General features: G+C 41.5%; 1 protein-coding gene across 1 annotated transcript; it reads left to right on the top strand.

Moving 5' to 3' along the window:
* Window positions 1-2979: 2979 nt before the first annotated feature.
* LOC148103602 (NLR family CARD domain-containing protein 3-like) lies at window positions 2980-24270 on the top strand. The gene is made up of 6 exons (XM_087838694.1): window positions 2980-3098; window positions 3385-3497; window positions 16443-16502; window positions 19639-19851; window positions 22415-23893; window positions 23945-24270. Exons 1-6 carry the CDS (start codon window positions 2980-2982, stop codon window positions 24268-24270), a joined length of 2310 nt encoding a protein of 769 aa, XP_087694820.1.
* The last annotated feature ends 37 nt before the right edge of the window (window positions 24271-24307 follow it).

Here is a 24307-nt window from a genome sequence, read left to right as displayed (position 1 = left end):
GCCTTACACAGGTAGCCAGCAGCTATGACCAGCACTACTTGTGCAGTTAATAAAAGGACAGGTAATGTTTGTCGCACTGTTGCACACACAGCACGCTCATTTGTTTCAGTTCGTCAGTTGCCACAAGTCAACTTACCAACGTGTACATAGTAAGCTAATACTCCTGTGTGCTGTAGACTACAGTGTGCGCTGTACACCTGCTTACTGGTTTTGTCACATCAGTCTGTGTCTCTGAGTTAATTTGTGTTTCTCCTACAGCTCCGGACCGCTAAAAATGCGCGTGCTCTTTGTGAGCTCATTCCCGGCTTGTAACCAGCGCGTTCTCCCGTTAAGGGCAATCATTGGTTAATGGTGATCATGTGACTGATGCAAGCCAGATCCTTTCATTTAGTAAAAGTGTGATTAATAGTTATATATTATTGTTGAGGGGCACAGACAGGATTCAGCAGCCACACACACATTAAAATTAAATACTTTTGGGCACCCATCAGGAAACGAGTGGTTGCTCAAGCCCCTCTCACCCCCCCTCTGCACGTGCCTGTTAAATTGTGATTATGAGACAGTGTTTAAAATCATGGCTAAAGCACTTCTGGATGGATGCAAACTGCATTTCGTTGCCTTGTACCTGTGACATGTGCAATGACAATAAAGTTGAATTCTGTTCTATTCTAACATGAAAGTAATGTCATGGGGAGTATAACAAATGTCTTTCTCCCGGGTGTAAATAATTAACGTACTTCATTACTTTTAATAAAAATGTTCTGTGTAATATGTGTTATAATGACTTTTTTGAGTAATAACAAACACTGATCATAACAAAGAGCCAAACATTTGAGCCACAACATGCCGTCAATGCGCACAAATATCTGTCACGGCTGGGGCAGCAGTCGTGTGGTGATGAAAAGGAGGATCCAAGTAGCAGACAGCGGCGGTGATGTGAGGAAGTTTATTTACAATGCACAATACATAACAAAAGTGAGGGCTGAACTAAACATAAAACTAAACTCAGAGAAACTAATAAACAAACCTGAAAACATAAGGACACCGGAAGATACACGGAGATGACACGGAGAAAGCAGGGCAGAGAGACATGGAGAAACACTGATTAACACAGACGAACCAACAAGGAACACACACTATAAATACACACAAGGAAATGAGGGAATTAGACACCAGAGGGGAACACAGCTGAACCTAATTAGACACAACAAGACACAGACCTTCAAAGTGAAACAGGAAACTTACAAACTGTTTTACAAACACAAACTCAGGCACACGAACAGAGCACAGGGGGGAAAAACACAGGTAGGAATTGATAGGTTTGTAGCTTGAACCTATTCGCTGGAACGTTGAAGACAATATAATTACACAGCAAAGCAAGACACGAAGTAGGCAAAGTTCTTCATGTTACTCATGCATGAGGGAGACCTGCATGGAGCCAAGTGTCGTTCCACCACTTGACCTCCATCAGACTCTCAGCCAGGTTCCCCATAGCACTCCTTTTATTGTGGTTACATGAATATGCATAGGGTCATTAACATATAACATCTTACATAGGTAAGCATGTGAACAAAGGATTGTGTGTGTGTGTGTGTGTGTGTGTGTGTGTGTGTGTGTGTGTGTGTGTGTGTGTGTGTGTGGGGTCAGAGTATGACCCCATAAATGACTTCCCTAAACCTACTGGTCTGGAAAGTCCAGCAGTTCATCTAAACAAAAGGCACTCAGACTAAAACTGATATAGCTACGTTTATCCTACCATAAAACAATAAAACAATGTACGACCTCTTCCCATGCTCCCAGGATGTAGGTGTGGATTCCAGAACACAATCCACACCAAGCCTTTGCAGCCTGCTAAAGATCACACATCCTATCACTACACAATTAATTATACACCTCTAAGCATATATAAGTAGATATTTCTAAGCATAAATGACAATCAACAATACAAAACCTAACAGGAATAATAAAATACTAAACACCAGAACCAAACCCTAAGAACTAATACAAAATCAGAATTAACACAAAACACAAGGTGATACCAAAATAAAACACAAAACGCTGGGTCGAATGACCCAGGACCATAACAATATCTTTGATATGCTGCTCAGTGATGGTGGTGACTGTCAAAGCAGAGCTAGTGACAACCTAATGAGAATTAATATTATCAATGAAATCAGAATCACTCAGTTCTCATCACTTCCCATCCCTTTCAATAACACACATGTGCTGTATAAAATATAATCTGATAAATGTAGAGGTGCTTGCTGTTCTCTCACTCTCCTGCTTAGCTATAAAGGACGCCTCCCTGCCTTTGTCTCATTCATGACCTAGTTTCTTCAAACATGCAGAGATCTTTATGATCTGTTTTATAGAGTGTAACCAGCCTTGTACAGTTGACAACAACAGTCACTACATCATTGACACACAAACTTCATCTCTGCCAATGAAAAATTTCATACATGGAACAAAAACACATCAGTGGATATTTGCTGGAGCTTGGATTTCAGTCTTCAGATCTCAACCAAAAGCATTAAGATGCTGCTCCAGATGTTTGTGCTCCAGATGTTTTTGCTCCTGGTGGACAGGCTCTCAGTTTCATCCTTGAAATAATTGTTTATATTGTTGCTATATCTTAGACCCACTGTTAATCATGTGCCTCATCGCATGAATAACAGTGGGTCAGCGACCTGCTTTCTTTCACTCTCAGGTTTAAATATCTGGGACTCTCCAACATTTGGTTGTGAAACTTAAGAAGCTTCTCGAATGAAACGTCTTCAGGAAACTTAAAGAGGTCACTTTTCTTTCCAAGCTCCTTAGATCACCATAACGTGATGACTGAGAACCTGCAGACATATTGACCTGGTTTCTAGGCTACACAAGAGGTCAGAGGTCAGCAACTGTAACTCAGTTACTCCTGTTAATGTGAACTCACTGAATGTTTGTGGTTTACCTCTCAGACTGACTGAAGTCCACAAGAAGATGATGATGGAGGAAGAGGAGGACAGAGCAGAGTCTGCAGGATTCAGCTGTCTGTCTTTGAGGAGTGACAGGTCCAAAGATCGACCTCCATACTTCAGTGGTGAACCTGAACCAACGAGGTCAGAGAACTGAACCCACTGAGTTAACAGAAATAATTCTGGACTGAAACTTTAATTAGTCTTGATTCTGGTTGATTTTATGACTGTGTTTGTGTGCTTAGAGGAAATGAAAATGAATTTCTAATAAAACTGTTTTGTCCAGTTTCCCTGTAAAATGCTGTACCCTAATCTAAGAGGACTGTTCCTGACAGGAAACAACTGCATTATCTTTGTCTTTGTGATCACAGCTGCTTCAATGGCTTTATCAGAGAGTTTATCATTGAATAAAACATGTTTGTGTCTGCAGAGGTCAGAGGTCACAGTCTGCAGGGTCCAGCTGTCTGTCTGTGAGGAGTGACTGGTCCAAAGATTACCCTCCAGGTTTCAGTGCTGAACCTGGACCAACGAGGTCAGAGACCTGTGATGAGCTCCTTTACATGTTTGTGTTATCCTGGATAAATGAGCTGAAAAATCCTCAGATTTTGACAAAGATTAATCAGAAAGAAAACAATGAAACAACAAAGAAAAAAATCTTAGTCTTAGGCATTTGCTGTTTCAGGACAGTGATGCTCATGTGGGAAAGTGTACTGAGTGGGTTCATGTTTTTCTTTAAAGAACTGAGCTGCTCTGTCTCTGATTCTCATGCCTTTGTGTCCAGGCTGTTAAACAGTCCGAGAGGTAACAAAGAGACTCAGGGTAACGTCTAAGCAGCTAAAGCCTGGATCATACTGGCTGCTGTTAATGAGACCACTGTTAACATGTTCGTTTATCCACTTTGAGGAATCTCCAGTAAAACTGTTCTTCTTTTGATTATTATTTATGTCGAGATCCTCACTTGATCTCTCCGGTCCTTTGCTACTCAGGTGAAAAGGAACACTCTCAAGTCACGAAAACTTGTAATGCTTTTATTAAAACCAATGCACAGACGGAGATCATGCAACATACAAAGCAGATCTGAGGGACATTTCCTCATACACACACCTATATGGACTAGGCAGGGGCTGCCCTTTGCCACCCCACTTTCAGTACTTTTCCAATTCTCTTCCCACTTCTCTTCACTATGCCTATAGAGATTGAAAATGTGACATCATTTCCAGAGTAAAAGCGCAAAGTATTGTAGGTACAAGTGGCAAGTGGTACTACACTGTTAGACTTTTCATCGCCACTTTACGGTAACATACTGGCGTCACTGTTGCCAGCGTCATACTGTGACGCCGTGTTACGGTAGCTTACCGTTCTGCAGGATGATACCATTTTTTTGCTGGTGTGGTATAATACTCTTGGACAAATTATGGTAACGCACCGTAGTCTTTTTTACGGTATCTCACTGGCGACAGTGACGCCAGTGAGATACTGTTATGTCGTAAATTACGTCAACAAAGTAACATCATACTGTGATTAAGAAATTGGTATACTACCGTTTATTCACGGTATGTCACTGTAAGCCCGCTGCAAGGTAATAAACTGCAATATATTTACCAGTAAGTTACCGTTATCACGCATCATCAGTACCAAAAATATTAATCTCAGATCGATCAATAGATAGATAGAAAATATAATTCATGTGCTTTACACCACTTTATTTCAGTTCTGATTTTTCCCTGCTGAAATACACATTTCCAAAATCAAAAACTGAGAAGAACTGAAAACATATTTTCATTGAAGAAGCATTTGTTTTTACTAAACCATGTAATCCATTATTTTCTCAGATGGTTGTACAAACAATAACGATATTATGTCATATCCGTATCATGGCAGACAACATATGCTCAAGTGTTGGGTTTTCTTAGTTATATTTTGTAGGGTCTTAAACCTACAGTGTGAAGTGCCTTGGCATTCATTTTGTTTGCACCATACAAATAAACTGAATTGTAATGAATATAATATCAAGCCCCACACGTCTGCCTTTATATACACTTTGTCCAAAATACTGTCTCACTCCACCAAATCAATGCACAAAACAGGGTCCACAAGGGCATGGATGAGTGTGTGTGGTGTGAAGGAACTTGACTGACATGCACTGAACCCTGATCTTGCTTTGTGGACTGAGTTCATTGATTTGTAGGGTGAGCCAATGCATGTGACAATTAAAGTGTAAGTAGCTGAAATAATTTTTAACAAACGGATAAAAGAAGGAAAAAAAATCAAAACTGTTCCACTCAAAAAAACCTATTGGACAGAGACAGCGTCTTGCAAGAGTGGCAAGAGAGCTTGTCTTCATTGTTGTTCGTCTTGTGTAAATGTCCAGAAAGCATGGGCCATGGATCATCTGTGGAGACACAGGTAACAACACATTGGTCACTTAAATTATACAACAAATTCACTAAAAATGGCAAAAACAGTTACCTAATTTGAAGTTTTCCACTCAACCTGTGAACAACCGTTCGCTTCACAGTGGTCCCAGTCTTTCTGCTTGTCCCAACCTTGGAGGTACATTTTGTTCCCTCTTCAGGGTTTATCCTTACAAAAAACCTTAAAACATGCCATAATAAATAGTAACATACAGTAACATTGAGTTGTGATTTGAAATAATGAGTTACTTAGTTATAATTTATTCATCATCTATCACTATTAGCTAACTGTTCAAACATACCTCTGAATTAGTTCCAGTGTTGCACACGCTGACTCCTGGTATTCCAGCTTCAATACATAGAATGAACCAAAGAAGACTGACATCGCATCAGCAAAGGTGTTCTCTTTGTCCAGCTCAACAATTACACGCCCCTCTGCACTCACCATCCAGCAGGTGGCGGTCATTGAACTTTGTCCTTAAATGTATAGGGGCAACATTGTCATTGTCATTATGCAACACAAAATAATTTCAGTACTTCACTTCTTCATACGGTCTAGATAATCGTAAAGCAAATAGCTACGTACAGTTAATTATTAATGGCCTTATGTACATAAGTCCGTTTTAACATATTATAATTGTACATAATTGGGAATTATTGACTATGTGCACGTTAGCATATGCTACTTCCGGTGCGGAAACTCCTGTGGGGAGCTTTGTTTCCGGTGTCCTATTCGCGCCTTGTTTATGGTCCAAAACAAGTTAAGCAAATGAATGAATCAAGCAGCGATTTACATTTCTATAGATGTCTCGGGCATTTACCCAATATATCTGTAAATGATGTTCATCGACTTGTCGATATTTTTCCCCCGCACCTCAGAGCAAAAAAGAAAAGGGATTCAAATGTTATATTTCTCAGCTGTCCCTCATTTATCGCGGGTGTTACGTTCTAAAAATAACCAGCGATAGGTGAAATCAAGTAGCCAATTTTATTTTTTGACAGTGCAAAACGTTTCGTGGACATCGTGGACATACAGCACTGCTCTTCAGAGTCACACTGCTAGCATCGATGCAGCGATTCTGTACTGTACAGGAGAGACGGAGGAGATCGTCTGCAGCGATCAGGACACAATGTGGCGTAAAAAAATAAGCATGCAAACTTGCACTAAAAAATCCGCGAAACAGCGAGGTGAAAGGTGAACCGCGTTATAGCGAGGGACCGTTGTAATTTTGAAGGTAAGTCACAACATACCCTTGTAAATACTAATGTATAGAAACCCTTACCAGCAATCGTTCATTTTTTGTGTGGCTTTTTTCACGGTTTGTTAACATGCTGTGTAGGTGTGTACTTGACTAGCTGATCTCGACATAATGGTGGAAACATCTGGTTTGACTATTCTTCACCTGTAGTTTGAATGCTGAACATTTGTCTGTTTAAATCATAAGACCAGTCACTATACAGAGATGTGCTTCTGAATGTGGACGATGTGTCTTCTGCTGCAGTTCTGCTTGTGTTGAGTGATGTAAACAACTGATCGATCTCTAAACGCTTTAAACGTCAAAATTGATCATTAGATTTTTTATGACACAAGAGCGGTGAGTGTCATAAAAAATCTGCTCTTTGTAACTTAACGTGATCTTTCCGTTTTCGAGTTTTGGACATGATTTTGGAGTATATCTTCGCAGTAGCGATTGACCGCAAAGTAAAGCTACCGGAAATGCACAACCCCACATCCGGTCTATTTGATATTGTTACGTTGCTGGATTCTCTGAGACACATGTCCAACAACCTTGGTTTATAAAGGAAGTTACAGAAATTTGAGCTAACAAAACAGAGACTGGATACCTGTGCCCACAAAAAGCTCCTGTGCCAAACAGAAATTTTAATATGGTCTAATCAGCTCTATTTCATAAATGACTTCTTATCAAGCATAATCAACCTTGGGGTGCTTGGCAGGTTGCTCTCTGCTTCAAGGGACATCCTGGTAGATGTTTCTTGTTTCCTGTTTCAGAAAAAGGACCAAGACATTTTATGTAACAAAAGAAAAAAAAAACCCGAAAAAACATAGAGCTGTATGAATGAAGCTTACATCTGCTAAGACAAAGAGGGAGTCTTCATCTTCCTTGTAATACTTCATCATGAGAAGTATGGCTGCTGTGCCAACCTTGTTGTTGGTCAAAACTCCCTCACTTTCTATCTGCTGGATGAGTGTCCTTATACCAGGGGTCGGCAACCTGTGGCTCTGGAGCCGCAAGCGGCTCTTTCGTCCTTATACTGCGGCTCCGGGTGGTTTGGTAAAATAAATTAGAAGTATTTAGCTGAAGTGTATTTTATTTGTGTTTAGTTCTTTTTTTAACTTGTAGTTCTAAATTGGAAGATTATTGTGATTTTGAAATATAAAAATAAAATTATATCTTATTATTTTTTCATCGCTCAAAATAAGCGTCACACTCACGCGGAAGCCGGTATACCCGTCAAAACGCCGTGCATTTATCGAGACTTTTGGCCCCAGGTAGGCCAGTTATGGATCTTTGGATCCACATTATGTCAGCAGCTGTTCTCCACTGTGAACTATGTTAAAAACAAACACCGCTCACGCCTCACAGATGACAGCTTACAGTCCAGCGTAAAGATGAAAGTGACTTCGTACAGCCCCGATTTGCAGCCGCTGTGCGCAGAGGATCAGGACCAGAAGTTCCATTGTAAACATATCACGACAGACCCGACGATGTTTCCATGAACACGCTTTTCAGCATCTCTTTATTGACCACTTTTCACACACGGTTGCTGTACGCATACAGCCGGCTGTAGCTTTTCAACAGCAGAGAGAGCAGACTTTAAGGCAGCGAGGCGTGATTGCGGGTGCCGCTCAGGTGCGTCCGCCTCCCCTGCAGCGGCGCTGCAGACCACGCCCCGACACACACATTAACCAGGTAAATTACATATTTAGGCAGAATTTTGCAAATATCTATTTTTTTTTTAGCAGCATAGTGCTTTTTTCCAATTACCAATTCCAACACACCTTAGTTGCTCTGTGGATTCTTTTAAAAAGCAGTTAAAAACTTTTCTGTTCAAACAAGCCTTTTGTTGATCTACGTATTTTATATTCTTTACATTATTTACATTTGATCTTTTACATTGTGTATAATGTCTATTGATTGTATTGTTTATTTTAATATTTGTGTACAGCGCTTTGTGACTGCCTGTCTGTGAAAAGCACTTAATAAATAAACTTTACTTACTTACTTTAGTTGTTCACACAAAGCATAAAGGTAAAAAAAAACAAAAAAACAATATATGCAGTGTTATCTTCATTTTAGATTTCAAAAAGTATTTGCAGCTCCCAGTGTTTTTCTTTTGCGTGGAAACCAGGTCCAAATGGTTCTTTGGGTGTTAAAGGTTGCAGACCCCTGCCTTATACCAAGGTTCCATTTGAGCTTCTGACTGGAGAAATAGTTAATAATCCTTCTGCCTTTGGTTATGAGGGCCTGACCTAAGCGCTCATCACGCGGATCGATCCTGAAATATCGATTCCTCCGATACCAATCATTTATGTTCTAGAATCGATTCTCACATTAAAATATCGATATTTTAGTAATTTAGGGTAAATTTGTAGTTTATCATTAACAGGAACACCGTGGAAAGAGACTATAACATTCGGATTGTCTACATTCAAAGGAACTACTTCCTCTTCCGCCTTTCATAGTCATGTGCGAAATACGGCTGTATAAATGTCTCGCAGCCCCTTGGCGTGCGCACTCACAACAATGGCTGAGCATAATTGTGTGGACGGATTTTACCTCCACAAACAGCTGAGATGTGGTTTGCAATACATGTGGCAAAAAAGTGAGGTGTTGTGGCCATACTTGCCAACCTTGAGACCTCAGAATTAGGGAGACATTCAAAAGGGCTTTTGGGGGGCGTTGATAAATACATTTTACAGTGTTTATTTAAAATACATGTCACCATTATTATTGGCCGGCCCAGAAACAGCGGGGGTGTCCAAATTCAGAGGCTGCTTCCACCTGAGGACCCGGCCTTCGCGGTCCAAAGAAAGCTGGGTAGTACGTCACAAGCTCCCTCGGTGGAGTGAAACTCTGCCGTCTGCTCCTTGCTATCTAAAATATAACCGGGCGCTGACTTAAACTCTCGGCCGTCTCACACTTCTTTAATGTGTATTCAGCTGTGTGAAAACCCCGGAGGAACCCACCCGATGGATTAATAAAGTTTAATTTAATCTAATCTAATAACTTTAATCTCAGCCAAATCAATTTACCCACGAACAAATAAAACACTGAAAAAGCCAAACAACATTTTTAAGTTATCAAAGTGACTTATATATCATGTTTAACCCGAGTAGCAAAAGACCGTGGGGGTTTGAAAACGGTGTGTCGGTCGGCTCAGATATTTGAAGTTTACACAGCTACATTCTCACCTGAAAATAAGTTAAAAGTTTGTATTTTTTGGCGACCCAGAAAGAGAAATAAGAGTAATATTAAAACTAAGTAGCTGCCGCCATTGTTGGAAACTGGAATTGGCTGGGCCGCGCTGCGAAATTGTTTTTCAATTTTGTTGTCCAGGTGGAAAATTGGGAGAATGGTGGCTCCGGGAGATTTTCGGGAGGGGCACTGAAATTCGGGATTCTCCCGGAAAAATCGGGAGGGTTGGCATGTATGGTTGTGGCAACATCACTAACCTTGTCAAACACCTCAGAGTAAATCATATCACAGAATATGACGAGTGTATGTTAAGGCGAACTGAAGAGTAGGAGAGGGACAGGTGCTGCTAGGGCGAGATAGACGTCTCCCACGGAGTCCTTTAGTGCTGCAGGCAGGCAACGTGTTCAAATAGGGCACAACTTCAGGTTTTTTATTTCTATATGATGAACTCTGCATTATTGATAAGAACAAGTAATCTGATGTCCTGTAATCATTATGACACTATAATTTGAGATACAATAAATAAAATACATTTTTGTATAAAGTATTGTATCGGATCAGTATCGTCTCTGTCATGGGCTGGGTCGTGTGACCCAGTGTTTGAGTTTTATGTATTTTTGTATCCATTTTTGATCGAGTTAATTTCATAGTTGTTTCTGTCATCTCTCCCTGTACTCAGTCTCCCTGATTTGTGCGTCTACCTGTCATGTTTCATGTCTGTGTGATTATGTTAAGGTCATGTCATGATTTATCTTCATGTCTCTGGGTTTCCTGTTTTATTTTGAAAGAGTCTGGTGTTCTCTGTTCACTGCATTGAGGTTTACTCTCCCCTGTGCTGTAATTATGTTTCATTCTAGTCAGCTGTGTCTTCATGTGTCTCCACTTCCCCTGATCACCTCATGTGTGTATTTAGTCCTCAGTCTTGCTGTGTTCAGTGTCGCGTCATCTGTGTTCTCATCTCCATGTTTTCACAGTCAGTCTTTGCAGTGATCATCAAAGTCTCTGAGTCTTTTTATTTGTCACAGTATTAGTTTTCCCAGTTTAGTTATAGTCTAGTTTAGTCACGCTATCCCTGCTGTGTTTGTACACTTTGCTCGCTTTCTGTTAAGTTCACTCCCGTCTACTCACTTGTGTATGCACCTGGGTCCATCACACACACCACCTGTCTCTGTGTGTGTGATGGACCCAGGTGCATACCACCTGGCCTGTCTCCGCAGACCGTGACAGTCGATACCACCCTGAATATTACTTGGTATCAGAAGGGAAAGGAAATCAGTGGTATTGCACATCACTACTAACTATCAGAAGGCTTCCTTTGTAGAGAACTGCACCCATATTTCAAGTACTAGAATTATACTGTGAACAGGTGAGGAAGTGTTTTGAGAGTTGACGTTTATTAACTATTGACCCTTTTCACTCACGGTTTGAACAATTTCATTTTTTTAAATGAATGATTTACCCCACTTACTCTGTTCAAAAGGTAAAAGACATTGCACAAGAATTTTTGACAGATTCTTGTTTTAAAACATCAATCATTAGTTTCATAGTTGTTTTAATTTCACAGTTAAAGCATTGCAATGCATGCTGGGTATTTCAGTTTTATTTGTCATATGCAAGTTAGCACAGGGTCAACATTGCAATGAAATGTGTTTGACGAGCAGAAGACAGTCACTCAGCAGCATGGTACAGTAGAAGAAAATGAAATAAAATAATAATAAAATAAATAAATAACTAAATAGAAAAATAGTAAAGAGCAAAATATTAGAGAGACGTAGTAAAAGAGAAAAGATGACTAAATATATATGTATATATAAATATATGTACACACTAGTAATTAAATAAAGAAAATCTTGAAAAGGAATATGATGGGGGGGGCAGATGGGATATTGCACAAGAATGAGCAGCAGTACAAAGTTTTTTAGTGGTAGTAAATTATTACAGTATTGCACTTTTTAAATATAAATATCAATAAAGTGGAGTAACCACTGCAGATTAAACAGAGTACTTGTGAAGCTGCAGGGTCGCTTCTGAGTGCTGTGTTGTGTGTGTTTAAGTGTTGTGGTTGAGGTGTCGTATGGCTTGATGGTAAAAACTGTTTTTGAGTCTTGTAGTCCGAGCAGACAGACTCCTGTAACGTCTGCCAGATGGTAACAAGGAGAACAGCTGATGTGCTGGGTGGCTGTGGTCCTTGATGATGCTGTGAGCTTTACGGAGGCATCGCTGGAGGTAGATGTCCTGAATGGCAGGAAGCCTCGTGCCAGTGATGTGCTCTGCTGCCTTCACCACCCTCTGTAGTGATTTACGGCTGCTGGCAGAGCAGCTTCTGTACCAAACTGTAATGCAGCTCGTCAGCAAGCTCTCGATCGTACACCTGTAGAAATTTGAGGTGATGTTGGCGTTCATGCCAAACTTCCTCAGCCTCCTCAGGAAATAAAGCCACTGGCGAGCTTTCCTGATAGCAGTGTCTGTGTGAAGGGTCCAGGAGAAGTCCTCGGTGATGTTGACTCCAAGGAATTTGAAGCTGCTGACCCTTTCGACCTTGACACCGTTGATGTGGATGGGCTGGTGTTCTCTGACTGGTCGTTTCCGGTAGTCCACTATCATCTCTCTAGTTTTGCTGATGTTGAGAGTCAGGTTATTTTCCAGGCACCACTCGTACAGTGCCATCACCTCCTCTCTATAGGCCGTCTCATCGTTGTCTGTGATGAGGCCTATGATGGTTGTGTCATCCGCAAACTTGATGATGATGTTGGACTCGTGTTTAGCAACACAGTCGTGTGTGAACAGGGAATATAGGAGGGGGCTAAGCACACAACCCTGTGGCGTACCTGTGTTTAGGATGAGTGGTGAGGAGGTGTGCTTACCAACTCTCACCATCTGGGGCCTGTTTGTGAGGAAGTTTAGAATCCATCTGCAGATCGGTGTTCCCAGCCCAAGGTCGACGAGCTTCGTGGCAAGTTTTGAGGGGATGATGGTGTTAAATGCCAAGCTGTAGTTGATGAAGAGCATCCTTGTATATGTATTCCTTTTTTCCAGGTGAGTGAGGGTGGTGTGCGTTGCCAGGGCGATGGCATCCTCTGTGGCTCTGTTTGTCCGATAGGCAAACTGAAGAGGGTCCAGAGTGTCAGGGAGGGAGGAGCAGATGTGACCTTTGACCAGCCGCTCCAGGCACTTCATGATGACGGATGTCAGTGCAACAGGACGGTAGTCATTCAGACAGGAGACCACTGATTTTATGGGAACAGGAATGATGGTGGATGCTTTGAGGGACGTGGGGACCACTGACTGCCTCAGGGAGAGGTTGAAGATGTTGGTGAACACCTCTGCCAGCTCGTCTGCACACACTCTGAGTAGCCGGCCTGGGATGCCGTCCAGTCCTGGAGCTTTGTGAGGATTTACCTTTTTAAAAGTCCATCTCACAGCTTCTGTTCTCAGAGTTAAAGTTGCTGCCTCACTGTCCTCCTGAGGGTAGAGGATCTGCTCTCTGTTGTCTGCATCAAAACGAGCATAGAAGTTGTTAAGCTCGTCTGCGAGAGATGCAGTGGGCTGAACACTGACTGTGTTGTCCTCCTTGTAGTCAGTGATGCAGCGCAGTCCATTCCACAGTCGCCTGGTGTCAAAGCTGTGGTAGCTGGACTCCATTTTGTCCCTTTAGTCCGTTCTGGCCTTTTTTATGGACTTTCGGAGCTCATACCTGGCTGCTTTATATGCATCAGCATCCCCGGAGTTAAAAGGCAGAGGTCTGCACTTTTAGCTTGGCACGAATGTTTTTATTTATCCAGGGTTTCTGATTTGGATATATGCGGACAGTGGTTTTTGTGATGGTGTCATCCATGCACTTTCCAATATATCCAATAACAGAGTCTGTGAGTTCATTGATGTTGCCATCAGCTGCATCCACAAATATCTGCCAGTCAGTTGTGTCAAAGCAGTCCTGTAGGACCTCCTCAGCCTCACTGTCCCATTTGTAGATGACCCTGGAAGCTGGTTTTTCCTGTTTCAGTCTTTGTCTGTATGCAGGCAGCAGCAGAATGGAACAATGGTCTGCCTTACCAAAAGCTGGGCGGGGGAGGGGCTTGTAGCACTCTTTGAATGGAGTGTAATAATGGTCCAGTGTTTGATCACCTCTTGTGGGGAAGGAGATGTGCTGATAGTATTTGGGGAGAACCGTCTTCATTTTGGCTCTGTTGAAGTCTCCCAGCACAATAAAGGCAGCTTCTGGATTTTTGTTCTCAAGTCCAGTAATGATGTCATACAGTTCGTCCATCGCTGTAGCTTTATCAGCATGTGGGGGAATGTAAACAGCTAAGAGGAGAACTGAGCTGAACTCCCTCGGGAGGTAAAAAGGCCTGACTTTAATGGTCAGTAGCTCGAGGCTCTGAGAGCAGTAGGTTTTTAAGATACACACATCTCTAGCCCACAAGGAGTTAACCATAAAGCACACCCCTCCTCCCCTTTTCTTGCCTGATTCCTTTGTTCGGTGAATCCATCCGGCGTGATGGCGCAGTCGGGGATGCTGGGCTCCAGCCATGTCTCTGTGAAGGCCAGAACGCAGCAGGTCCTGATGTCTTGTTGGTGTTTAATCCATGCACGCAGCTCGTCAAGTTTGTTGTCAAGAGACTGGAGATTCGTGAGCAGGATGCTGGGGAGAAGTGGCTTGCTGTTTCTCTGTCGCGTTCGGCACAAAACTACGGCGCGTTTCCCCCTCTTTGTTTTCCCTCGACGTTGCGCAAGTAAACAAAGGATCCCAGGCAGCAGAGCGTCCATGGAGTCGAAACCCGCTGTAAAGTCCGAACTGGCTGACGAACGTAGCTCCAAAAGCGTTTGTCTGTCATACCGAGTGTATGATCGCGCTGTGCGCACAGAAATAGAAAGCAGTACAAAATAAATAATAACATTTTTGCTGAGATGACTGGAAGCTCTCGTCGGTGCAGCCATCTTACGGCGCAACCGGAAGTATTTCTTTTTACTTCTTAGTAAACCTCAGGTATACTACAAGTATAGACTAAATGTACTTAGACTTTTCTGTATACTTCTAACTATACTTAAAGTATGGTTAACTGTAATTAGGTCTAAAAAAGGAAGAAAATACATACAAAGTAAACCAAAGGTGTACTTGCTTGTTTTCTAGTTTTTAAAGTATACTTATACTTAAATATTCTTTTTGGTAAGAGTGAGACTGGTAGTTTGATACAAAGTGGGCTGTAATAATGTTTCACATTGTTTGATATATTAGGTTCCATTCAGTTCAAGGAATTCAATTTTAGTGTGGCTGCAACTTACTCCTTAAGTTAAAAATTATGCTGTATATTGTAGTTTATATGTTATACTACTTTCACAGTGAATTGCATTTTATAGTAATACACTCTGAATGAGGATTTAAGTAATTACTCTTAGATCTACAGTAGAAAACAACAGAAATCCAGACGGTGTAATAGTAGAATCTCAGTAACATCACCAATTGTTACATTTGCTGTATTTTACAGCTGTTTCCACGAGTACGGTGAGTTACCGTAAAAATAATGTAATCTCATGGAATTTTTCCACAATTACATGCAAATTACAGTACTAAACTGCAAACATCCTTTAGAGTTTTTTACTGTTGATTTTGCAGTACTAAGCTATCGAAATTACTGCAAAGGCTAACAGTGTAGCGTACACGGGCTATTACAAGACAACAGTCACACAGAGATAAACACAGACACAAAGAATGGCAAGAAGCGGTTGTATTATTGACTGCCATAGCTGGTCGCATGACAGCCACGGGAAGTCGACGGGTAAAGAGATTGTTTTCATCAGATTCCTTCGTGGAAGAAAATTGTTCAAGTCATGTTTCCGAAGTCACAAAGAGGCGACAGATGGCCTGGATTGCAGACCAAATATAACGTTCCAGAACACTCCCGCTCACATGTTATTCTTCTCCAAGCATTTCCACAACGGTAAATCTTTGGTTGTAGTTAATACATAATTTATCATAATGTAATTGTTGATGTAGGTTACAAATAATGCTTATATTGATTTAAACTAAATTCGTTGCGCTATACTGCTTTGTTTACTGTGGCTTTGCAGGCTAATGTTTGTTGTGTTTTGTTAGCTAATCAGCCTACAAAATGCTGGAATGCGACTGGGCCCCCTCTATCAACCTGGATCATACCGAGGTTAAAGCAGCCACCACAGCGAGATTTGATCGGTTAAGAGTGAGAGTGAGATCAAAAGGTCCAGCATATATGTGCCCAAGTGATGTATTGAAGCAATCAAGTGATGAAAGACTGTTTTACAGTATGTTGTTTTGAATTTTTTTTTATTTATTGTTTTGTAATGTTGATTTGTTTTTCCCCGAAGCAGCTAATAAAGCAAAATGGGCCCTGCCCAGGCTCGTAACTGTGGTTTCTTGTTTATCTTACTCCTCCTTTTACGACAGGCAGACCAAACCTGTCAATAAATTCATCCCTCTCCACAACTAACCTCACCCAGGCCTATAGTTAAAAAACCCTAAAGAGCACACAACGAATACAGCATTAATACAGACAGATTGATTCAGATTCAAATGGACACATGAAAACCTTCATTCCACATTTATTGAAGCATTGAATGATTTAAAAAGTCTCATGTACATGGATCTCTTCTGTTCAGAGTCTCTAAAACCATTAGTTGCACTCAATCCTTCCAAAAGAACGTAACTCAACTTAGCAGCATGCAAAGTTTTATATGATAATGTGTGTCTATCTGATTGGTTAAAAACAATGGGGGGAATTCATAGTTTACACTTAATTCTCTATAAACTTAATTACCATTTGTTTTAAAGTATGAAGGGAAAAAGTTCAGTCATTACATGCTAAATGTGTTGTGCAAAAGAATCAGATGGGATGCACACTAAACACACTCATCTTCTTCCGCTATTGAGCAATTTAACACAATAAACTGGATCTGATTGGCCTCATTGGACATTTCTGGACATTTATTTTAAGTTTTTTTGAACTTGTTTTTTTTTGGCAATCATTTTCAATGTTATAGCTCGTGACATGGATTTTTGCAGGCCATCTTTTTATTCAAATTTGAAATCGAGTATCTTTTCCTCTTACATGTTATCCATACCGTGTTGACACATTTTTCAGTCTTTCAACTCCCCGGATGAAGATGTACACACAAAATCTTTCAAGAACTCTTAGAGCAAATTTCTTTTTCAGCCTTTTTTAAATAAATTCAATTCAATTCAATTTCATTTATATAGCGCCAAATCACAACAAAAGTCGCCTCAGGACGCTTCATAGATACATAGAAAAACCCAACAATCACATGACCCCCTATGAGCAAGCACTTTGGCGACAGTGGGAAGGAAAAACTCCCTTTTAACAGGAAGAAACCTCCAGCAGAACCAGGCTCAAGGAGGGGCGATTACATGCTAAATGCTGCGACCGGTTGGGGTTAGGGTGAGAGCCTTTTCAAAAATAATCAAACATTAACTTATATTCAGGGTTTTAACCCTTTAAATGCCAGTTTAAACATTGGAATGATTGATTACTTATTGAAATTTGAAGTGTGGTCCGGTGTACACTTCGTGGTCCCATATATCCCACAATTCATAGTGCGGTGGTGGGTGTGGATAATTTTGCCAAAAAAAGCGGCGGGTGGCTGAAGCGGAGCAGCCGAAGAGTAACTTTCAAAAGTAAGTACTGAATATTATGTCACTTATTTATGTGCGAATATTTAATAATGAAGAACTTTAAAACATTACTGTTGGCCACATGTCTGCAAAGTTATGTGACATTAGTGATGTTTGTACTAACTTGGTTTTAAAGCCTTTACTTTAAAATATACGCCATTCAACAGTTGACCTTAATCTTACAGAGAATGTGATGATTTTGTGGATAATTAAAGTCAGTCATATATCCACAAACACAACAGGCTGAAAGTCAGTGATGCTGCTCGGTTTGCAGTCCTGAATATCACGGCACGAGTAGGATTCACTGCACTGTTAATGTTAGCTATTTTATATTGCTGCCTCTGTTCGGTGGTGTTGAGCCAAACGGACTTTAACGTGTGTTTGAACGAGCTGACGGTTCACTCGTTAAGCTGAAAGAAAGATGCTTTAATCACAGGAGTCACACATGTGTCCACTGTACCATCTGGGAACTCTTCTTGTTTAGCACTCGTAATAACACAAACACTAAATCCTCCTGTTTGTAGCAGTGTAGACACCTGAGACTGTCACCTGTCTGTCTGTCCTGCACTCTCTCTCTTTTTCTTTCTCTCTGATTGTGGAATAAAAGTATGAACATGTATTTATAAGTTACACTTGTGTTTGAATCCTGCAGCTTATCACACATTTGATTTCCATGTGTGACAACTGCAAGTGTCCAGAGTGAGGACAGACTGAGGGACCCACTGCTGCACATCATCTGTGAGGCTTTGCACCCCCAATGATCCACCAGGACAAACTCAGCAGTGTGTGAGGAAGAGGAGGAGGAAGAGCCAGCACCAGCTGACAGATGGACAGAATAGACAGACTGTTTCCTGTTTGTGAAGGACTGCTAGAAAAGTTTAAAATAACTAATTGTCTGCCCTGAATCAGTCTTATTAGGTAATGTTCAAATAAATATATCAGTGTTTTTTAGTGTGGGACAAAGTACTCAGGGCCTTCAAGTTAAACACAATGAAAGGCAGAAACAAGTTTCATGTTCAGAAACCTAAAGTATGTTTAGGTTTCTGAACATTTTAGGTCCATTCTGCTGTATCAGCAGCTGAATGGAGCTAAAAATAAATGTTTGTTTCAGTTCTATGAAGTTTGAGTATTTTGGATTAGTAGTACTGCTGTGTTTGTTGCATCACATTGCTGTAATTGTTTATATGCTTTATATATTCTGAGGTAAGTTGATCTATAGTGTTACATCATATTCTATAAGGATGTTATGTGTTTGTATACTTTCTGCCCAGTTTGACCCATTTAGCAGAAGTCAGCCTGTTTAAGGCTCTGATATCTATTCTGTATGACTTAAAGCATTTATGACATGGTCTGATTTTCTCACCCAATAAAGGAATATTTAATATATCGGTCTACTCTTCATTCTATCAGAAACAGTTATCACAGCTTGTACATTTTCTTTTTACACATATATGTAAGCTTTGAACCAAATGTAATAATGCCCGCATATTAAACGAAAAATATTTGTCTCTCATATATAATACATCTATATATACACTGTCAAAGATACTTGTCTTTGAGTGAAGATTTAACATGATAGGAAATATAAATAACTGCAACTTCAATCTTTGACACAGAGTTCAAGCTCACTGCTGTAATATATCCTAATAATCTGACACAAAATATAATATTGGCCATATTATATTTACATTACCAAAGTGGGATGACTTTAGTCTCATAAACAACATTAGCTAATTGTTATTTACTAACCAATCTTAAAATGACTGTTCAGTACAGAAATGAAGCCCAACAGTCATGTTTTTACAGTCCTGTGGTCTCAGACTCAGATACTCAACTAATCAAAGTGAGGTCATTAAAAAAAATGAATGACCACAAAAACATTTTTTCTCCTTCATTTCTGTCAAACAGTGCTGTATGAAACGTTTCTCGGGGTTAGTATCATGGTTGCTAGGCAACCTGAGCAGCGCAACGAAGGCCAGGCCGTCCCATTTCACAAGCCTCACACATCCGCATTTCTTGTACTTCCTAGTACACGCCGTACATAGTACGCGAACTGCGCTTACTCCGAAGCATGCGATCGCAGGACTGGGAAACAGCCTTCGTGTCCAACATGGATCTGATGTTTGGCTCCATGATTTCAGTCTGATTTGGTCATTCATAACGTATTCTATTCCAGGTGCTGGAGGACAACATCATCACTTTTGTGAAGAACGAGCTGAAGAAGATCAAGAAGGTTCTAAGTCTAGATTACCCAGAATGCTTTGAGAGTCATAGGGAGCATAATAAAGAGAGTAGAAACAGCAGAAAGGCATTTGTGAAGATAACAGTGGACTTCCTGAGGAGGATGAATCAGGAGGAACTGGCTGACCGTCTCTATTGCAGTAAGAGGATTTCTGTAAAGATTTAAGCTGCTTGATGACTGTAACAGTCATTAAACAACCACTGTTGTCCTTAATGTGTCCATAAGTGCACATGGCACCAGGATACTCTAGGCTGCAGGTCGATGATCGATTTTGTAATTGTATAACCAGACCTTAGGCCATATTTTCTAGAGGTGGGAATCACCATACACCCCACGATACGATATTATCACAATACTTAACTCACGATACGATATTATTGCGATTTTTTTATATATATATTTTTGCAATATTCTGAGTATTGCAATACGATATTTTGTGATTTATCACATATTTTTTCTACTGCAGATTTTGTCCATAAAGGTAAACTTTATCAATATTCATTTTATCTAATAATAAAGTCTCACACTCGGTCTTTCTCTCATGTCAGTCAGTTTTATTGCTGACAAAGGACAAAGTGAACGGTTTGTATAACAGTCTAGTAACCAACTTAACTGAACGTAACTATCTGGTACAATTGTAGCTTAAAACAAAATATAATTTTACATTAAATAAAAAAAGTTTTAAATTTAAATAAAATAAAACATTTCTTAAATTAAAATAAGTAAACTGTCCTGTTTGTTGCTGCCCTAAAAAAGTTAAACACATTTGGACAGTGAAGCAATGTCAGCATTCTTGCTCAGAAAAAGGAGCTGATCAACATGCTCTGAAGTCAGAGTGCTCCGTTTTGCTGTGACGATGTCTCCAGCGGTTGAGAAGACTCTTTCAGCTGAGACACTAGTACCTGGGATACAAAGGTATCTTTTTGCCAGCGTGGCCAGGAAAGGATAGACTTCCTCGTGGGATTTCCACCAGCTTAGTGGGTTTCTGTGAGTGCCAGTGACGTGACCTCCTGGTATCTTTTCACCTCCTCCTCAGCTGTGGCAGATAATGATTTTGGTGGGGCTCCAACATCACCATAAGTCTGACCAAGCAAGTCTGTTAACCCACAAGACTTCCTCATCTTGGCTGGTATGAGAGGGGGTCTGGGATTTTGTTCAGTCTCGCCAGGTTTCTCATGATGTTCATGGGCTTCTGGCTCACAGATTGGCTGCTGCCTCTTTTCTTCCTGTAGAAAACCCACACACATACAGAGAGAGGGAGAAAATAAATATTTTATATCTTTTAGTATGCAGTAATATGTTAGCAAATTATAATTAATGTATTTAATTGTTAAATAGAATATTACCAATATGACAAAAATATCACCGATCTACTAATATTGTAAGTAAGTTATTTAAATTATAACACCAGAATGTTTGCTTACCTGAAGGGTTATAGCCTCAGCAACCACTCTGGCATAGGTTTCCTGTCTTTCCTCCAGTGAGAGGAACGGCTCTTTACCCTCTCAAGGATACTTGACGGTGCATGGGAGTTTGCCAATCCAGTCTACATGTGTTTTCTGGACCTGGAGAAGGGATTCCTCAGAGTGTCCTGTGGGAGTTGTTTCGGGGGTATGGGGTGTCTGGCCCATTGCTATGGGCCATTCGATCCTTATACAACTGTTGCAAGAGCCTGGTCCGCATAGTCGGACTCGTTTCCGGCCGATGATGGACTCCGCCAGGGACAACATTTATTTGTGTAGCCAAGTGGAAGAAGGCTTTCGCTTGGGTGGTCTCAGAACCTTATCTCTGCTTTTTGCGGATGATATGGTTCTGTAGGCTTTATCGGGTGATGACCTACACACGCCCGGAATGGTTTGTAGCCAAGTGTGAAGTGATGGGAATGAGAAGCGGCACCTCCAATTCTCTGGCCATGGTCCTTAGGCGGAAAAGGGCGAAGTGCCCACTCAGGGACAGACAGGGATGAGTTCCTGCCCCAAGTGGAGGATTTTAAGTATTTCGGGGTCTTGTTCATGAGTGATGGGAGAAAAGAAGCAGGTGATAGACAGACGGATTGGTGCTGCGGCTGCAGTGATGCGGACGTTGTACCAGTCCGTAGTGCAGCGAGAGCTGAGTATATAAGTGAAGCTCTCAATTTACCAGTCGATCTACGTCCTTACCCTCACCTATGGTCACTAGCTGTGGGTAGTGACCGAAATAACGTAATTACGGATACAAGCGGTGGAAATGGGCTTCCCCCGAAGAGTGGCTGACCTTTCCCTTAGAGATAGGTTGAGAAATTCAGCCATCCGGGAGGGGCTCAGAGTAGAGCCGCTGCTCCTTGACATGGAAAAGAGCCAGCTGAGTTGGTTCAGGTCTGACAAGGATGCCTTCCGGGTGCTTCCTGAGTTAGATGTCCCAGGCATGTCCCACCGGGAGGAGGGTCCGAGGTAGACCCAGGACACGCTGGAGAGATGATATCTCTCAGCTGGCATTGGAACACCTCTGTGTTCCCCCAGACAAGATGGAAGAGGTGGCTGGGAAGAGGGAGGTCTGGGCTTCTCTGCCTAGGCTGCTGCCTTTGTGACCGGCCCTGGATAAGAGGATGAATATGGATGGGTGGATGACTAGAACATTTGCTGTTGTTTTAAGAGATGGACAAACATGTAGCCAAATGTCCACGCTTTATGGAGATAAGATAATGTTTTACATTCTTTTTCCAGAACATTTTCCTACAGTATGTCAACGTAACCTTAAATATAGCCTGAAGAAGAAGTTCCAGTGTGTGTTTGAGGGGATTGCTAAAGCAGGAAACCCAACCCTTCTGAATCAGATCTACACAGACGTCTACATCACAGAGGGAGGGACTGCAGAGGTCAATGATGAACATGAGGTCAGACAGATTGAAACAGCATCCAGGAAACCAGACAGACCAGAGACAACAATCAGACAAGAAGACATCTTTAAAGCCTTACCTGGAAGAGATGAAACAGTGAGAACAGTGCTGACAAATGGAGAGGCTGGCATTGGGAAAACAATCTTAACACAGAAATACACCCTGGACTGGGCTGAAGAAAAAGCCAACCAGGACATCCAGTTCATATTTCCATTCACTTTCAGAGAGCTGAATGTGCTGAAAGAGGAAAAGTTCAGCTTGGTGGAACTTGTTCATCACTTCTTTACTGAAACCAAAGAAGCAGGAATCTGCAGCTTTGAAGACCTCCAGGTTGTGTTCATCTTTGATGGTCTGGATGAGTGTCGACTTCATCTGGACTTCCACAAAACTACAATCCTAACTGACCCTAGAAAGTCCACCTCAGTGGATGTGCTGCTGATAAATCTCATCAGGGGGAAATTGCTTCCCTCTGCTCGCCTCTGGATAACCACACGACCTGCAGCAGCCAATCAGATCCCTCCTGACTATGTTGGCATGGTGACAGAGGTCAGAGGGTTCACTGACCCAAAGAAGGAGGAGTACTTCAGGAAGAGATTTAGAGATGAGGAGCAGGCCAGCAGGATCATCTCCCACATCAAGACATCACAAAGCCTCCACATCATGTGTCACATCCCAATCTTCTGCTGGATCTCTGCTACAGTTCTGGAGGATATGCTGAAAACCAGAGAGGGAGGACAGCTGCCCAAGACCCTGACTGACATGTACATCCACTTCCTGGTGGTTCAGGCCAAAGTGAAGAAGGTCAAGTATGATGGAGGAGCTGAAACAGATCCACACTGGAGTCCAGAGAGCAGGAATATAATTGAGTCTCTGGGAAAACTGGCTTTTGATCAGCTGCAGAAAGGAAACCTGATCTTCTATGAATCAGACCTGACAGAGTCTGGCATTGATATCAGAGCAGCCTCAGTGTACTCAGGAGTGTTCACACAGATCTTTAAAGAGGAGAGAGGACTGTACCAGGACAAAGTGTTCTGCTTCATCCATCTGAGTGTTCAGGAGTTCCTGGCTGCTCTTCATGTTCATCTGACCTTCACCAACTCTGGAGTCAATCTGCTGGAAGAGGAACAAACAACCTCCAAGACGTCTGAAACAAGAGAATCTGCAGAGAAACACTTCTACCAGAGCGCTGTGGACAAGGCCTTACAGAGTCCAAATGGATACCTTGACTTGTTCCTCCGCTTCCTCCTGGGTCTTTCAATGCAGACCAATCAGGCTCTCCTACGAGGCCTGTTGACACAGACAGGAAGTAGCTCACAGTTCATTCAAACTCTCCTACGAGGCTTGTCGATACTAACAGGAAGTAGCTCACAGACCAATCATGCAACAGTCCAGTACATCAAGACGAAGCTCAGTGAGAATCTGTCTGCTGAGAAAAGCATCAATCTGCTCCACTTTCTGAATGAACTGAATGATCGTTCTATAGTAAAGCAGATGCAAAAGTTCCTGAGATCAGGAAGTCTCTCCACAGAACAACTGTCTCCTGTTCAGTGGTCAACTCTGGTCTTCATCTTACTGTCATCAGAAAAAGATCTGGATGGGTTTGACCTGAATAAATACTCTTCCTCAGAGGAGGCTCTTCTGATGTTGCTGCCAGTGATCAAAGCCTCCAACAAAGCTTTGTAAGTAAATATATGTTCATCCTTTCATTCTTAAAATTGTG

The sequence above is a fragment of the Neolamprologus brichardi genome, chromosome 3 (assembly GCF_056152115.1).
Source record: "Neolamprologus brichardi isolate AB-2024 chromosome 3, ASM5615211v1, whole genome shotgun sequence".
NCBI classification, from domain to species: domain Eukaryota; kingdom Metazoa; phylum Chordata; class Actinopteri; order Cichliformes; family Cichlidae; genus Neolamprologus; species Neolamprologus brichardi.
This window is presented reverse-complemented; position numbering and strand designations above follow the sequence as displayed.

Coding starts and splice junctions, on each gene's coding strand:
- LOC148103602 (XM_087838694.1), top strand. CDS start 2,980: ATGATGATGGAGGAAGAGGAGGACAGAGCAGAGTCTGCAGGATTCAGC. Junction 16,503..19,638: donor CGTAACTCAACTTAGCAGCA/TGCAAAGTTTTA, acceptor CATAACGTATTC/TATTCCAGGTGCTGGAGGAC. Junction 23,894..23,944: donor CCTGTTGACACAGACAGGAA/GTAGCTCACAGT, acceptor CGATACTAACAG/GAAGTAGCTCACAGACCAAT.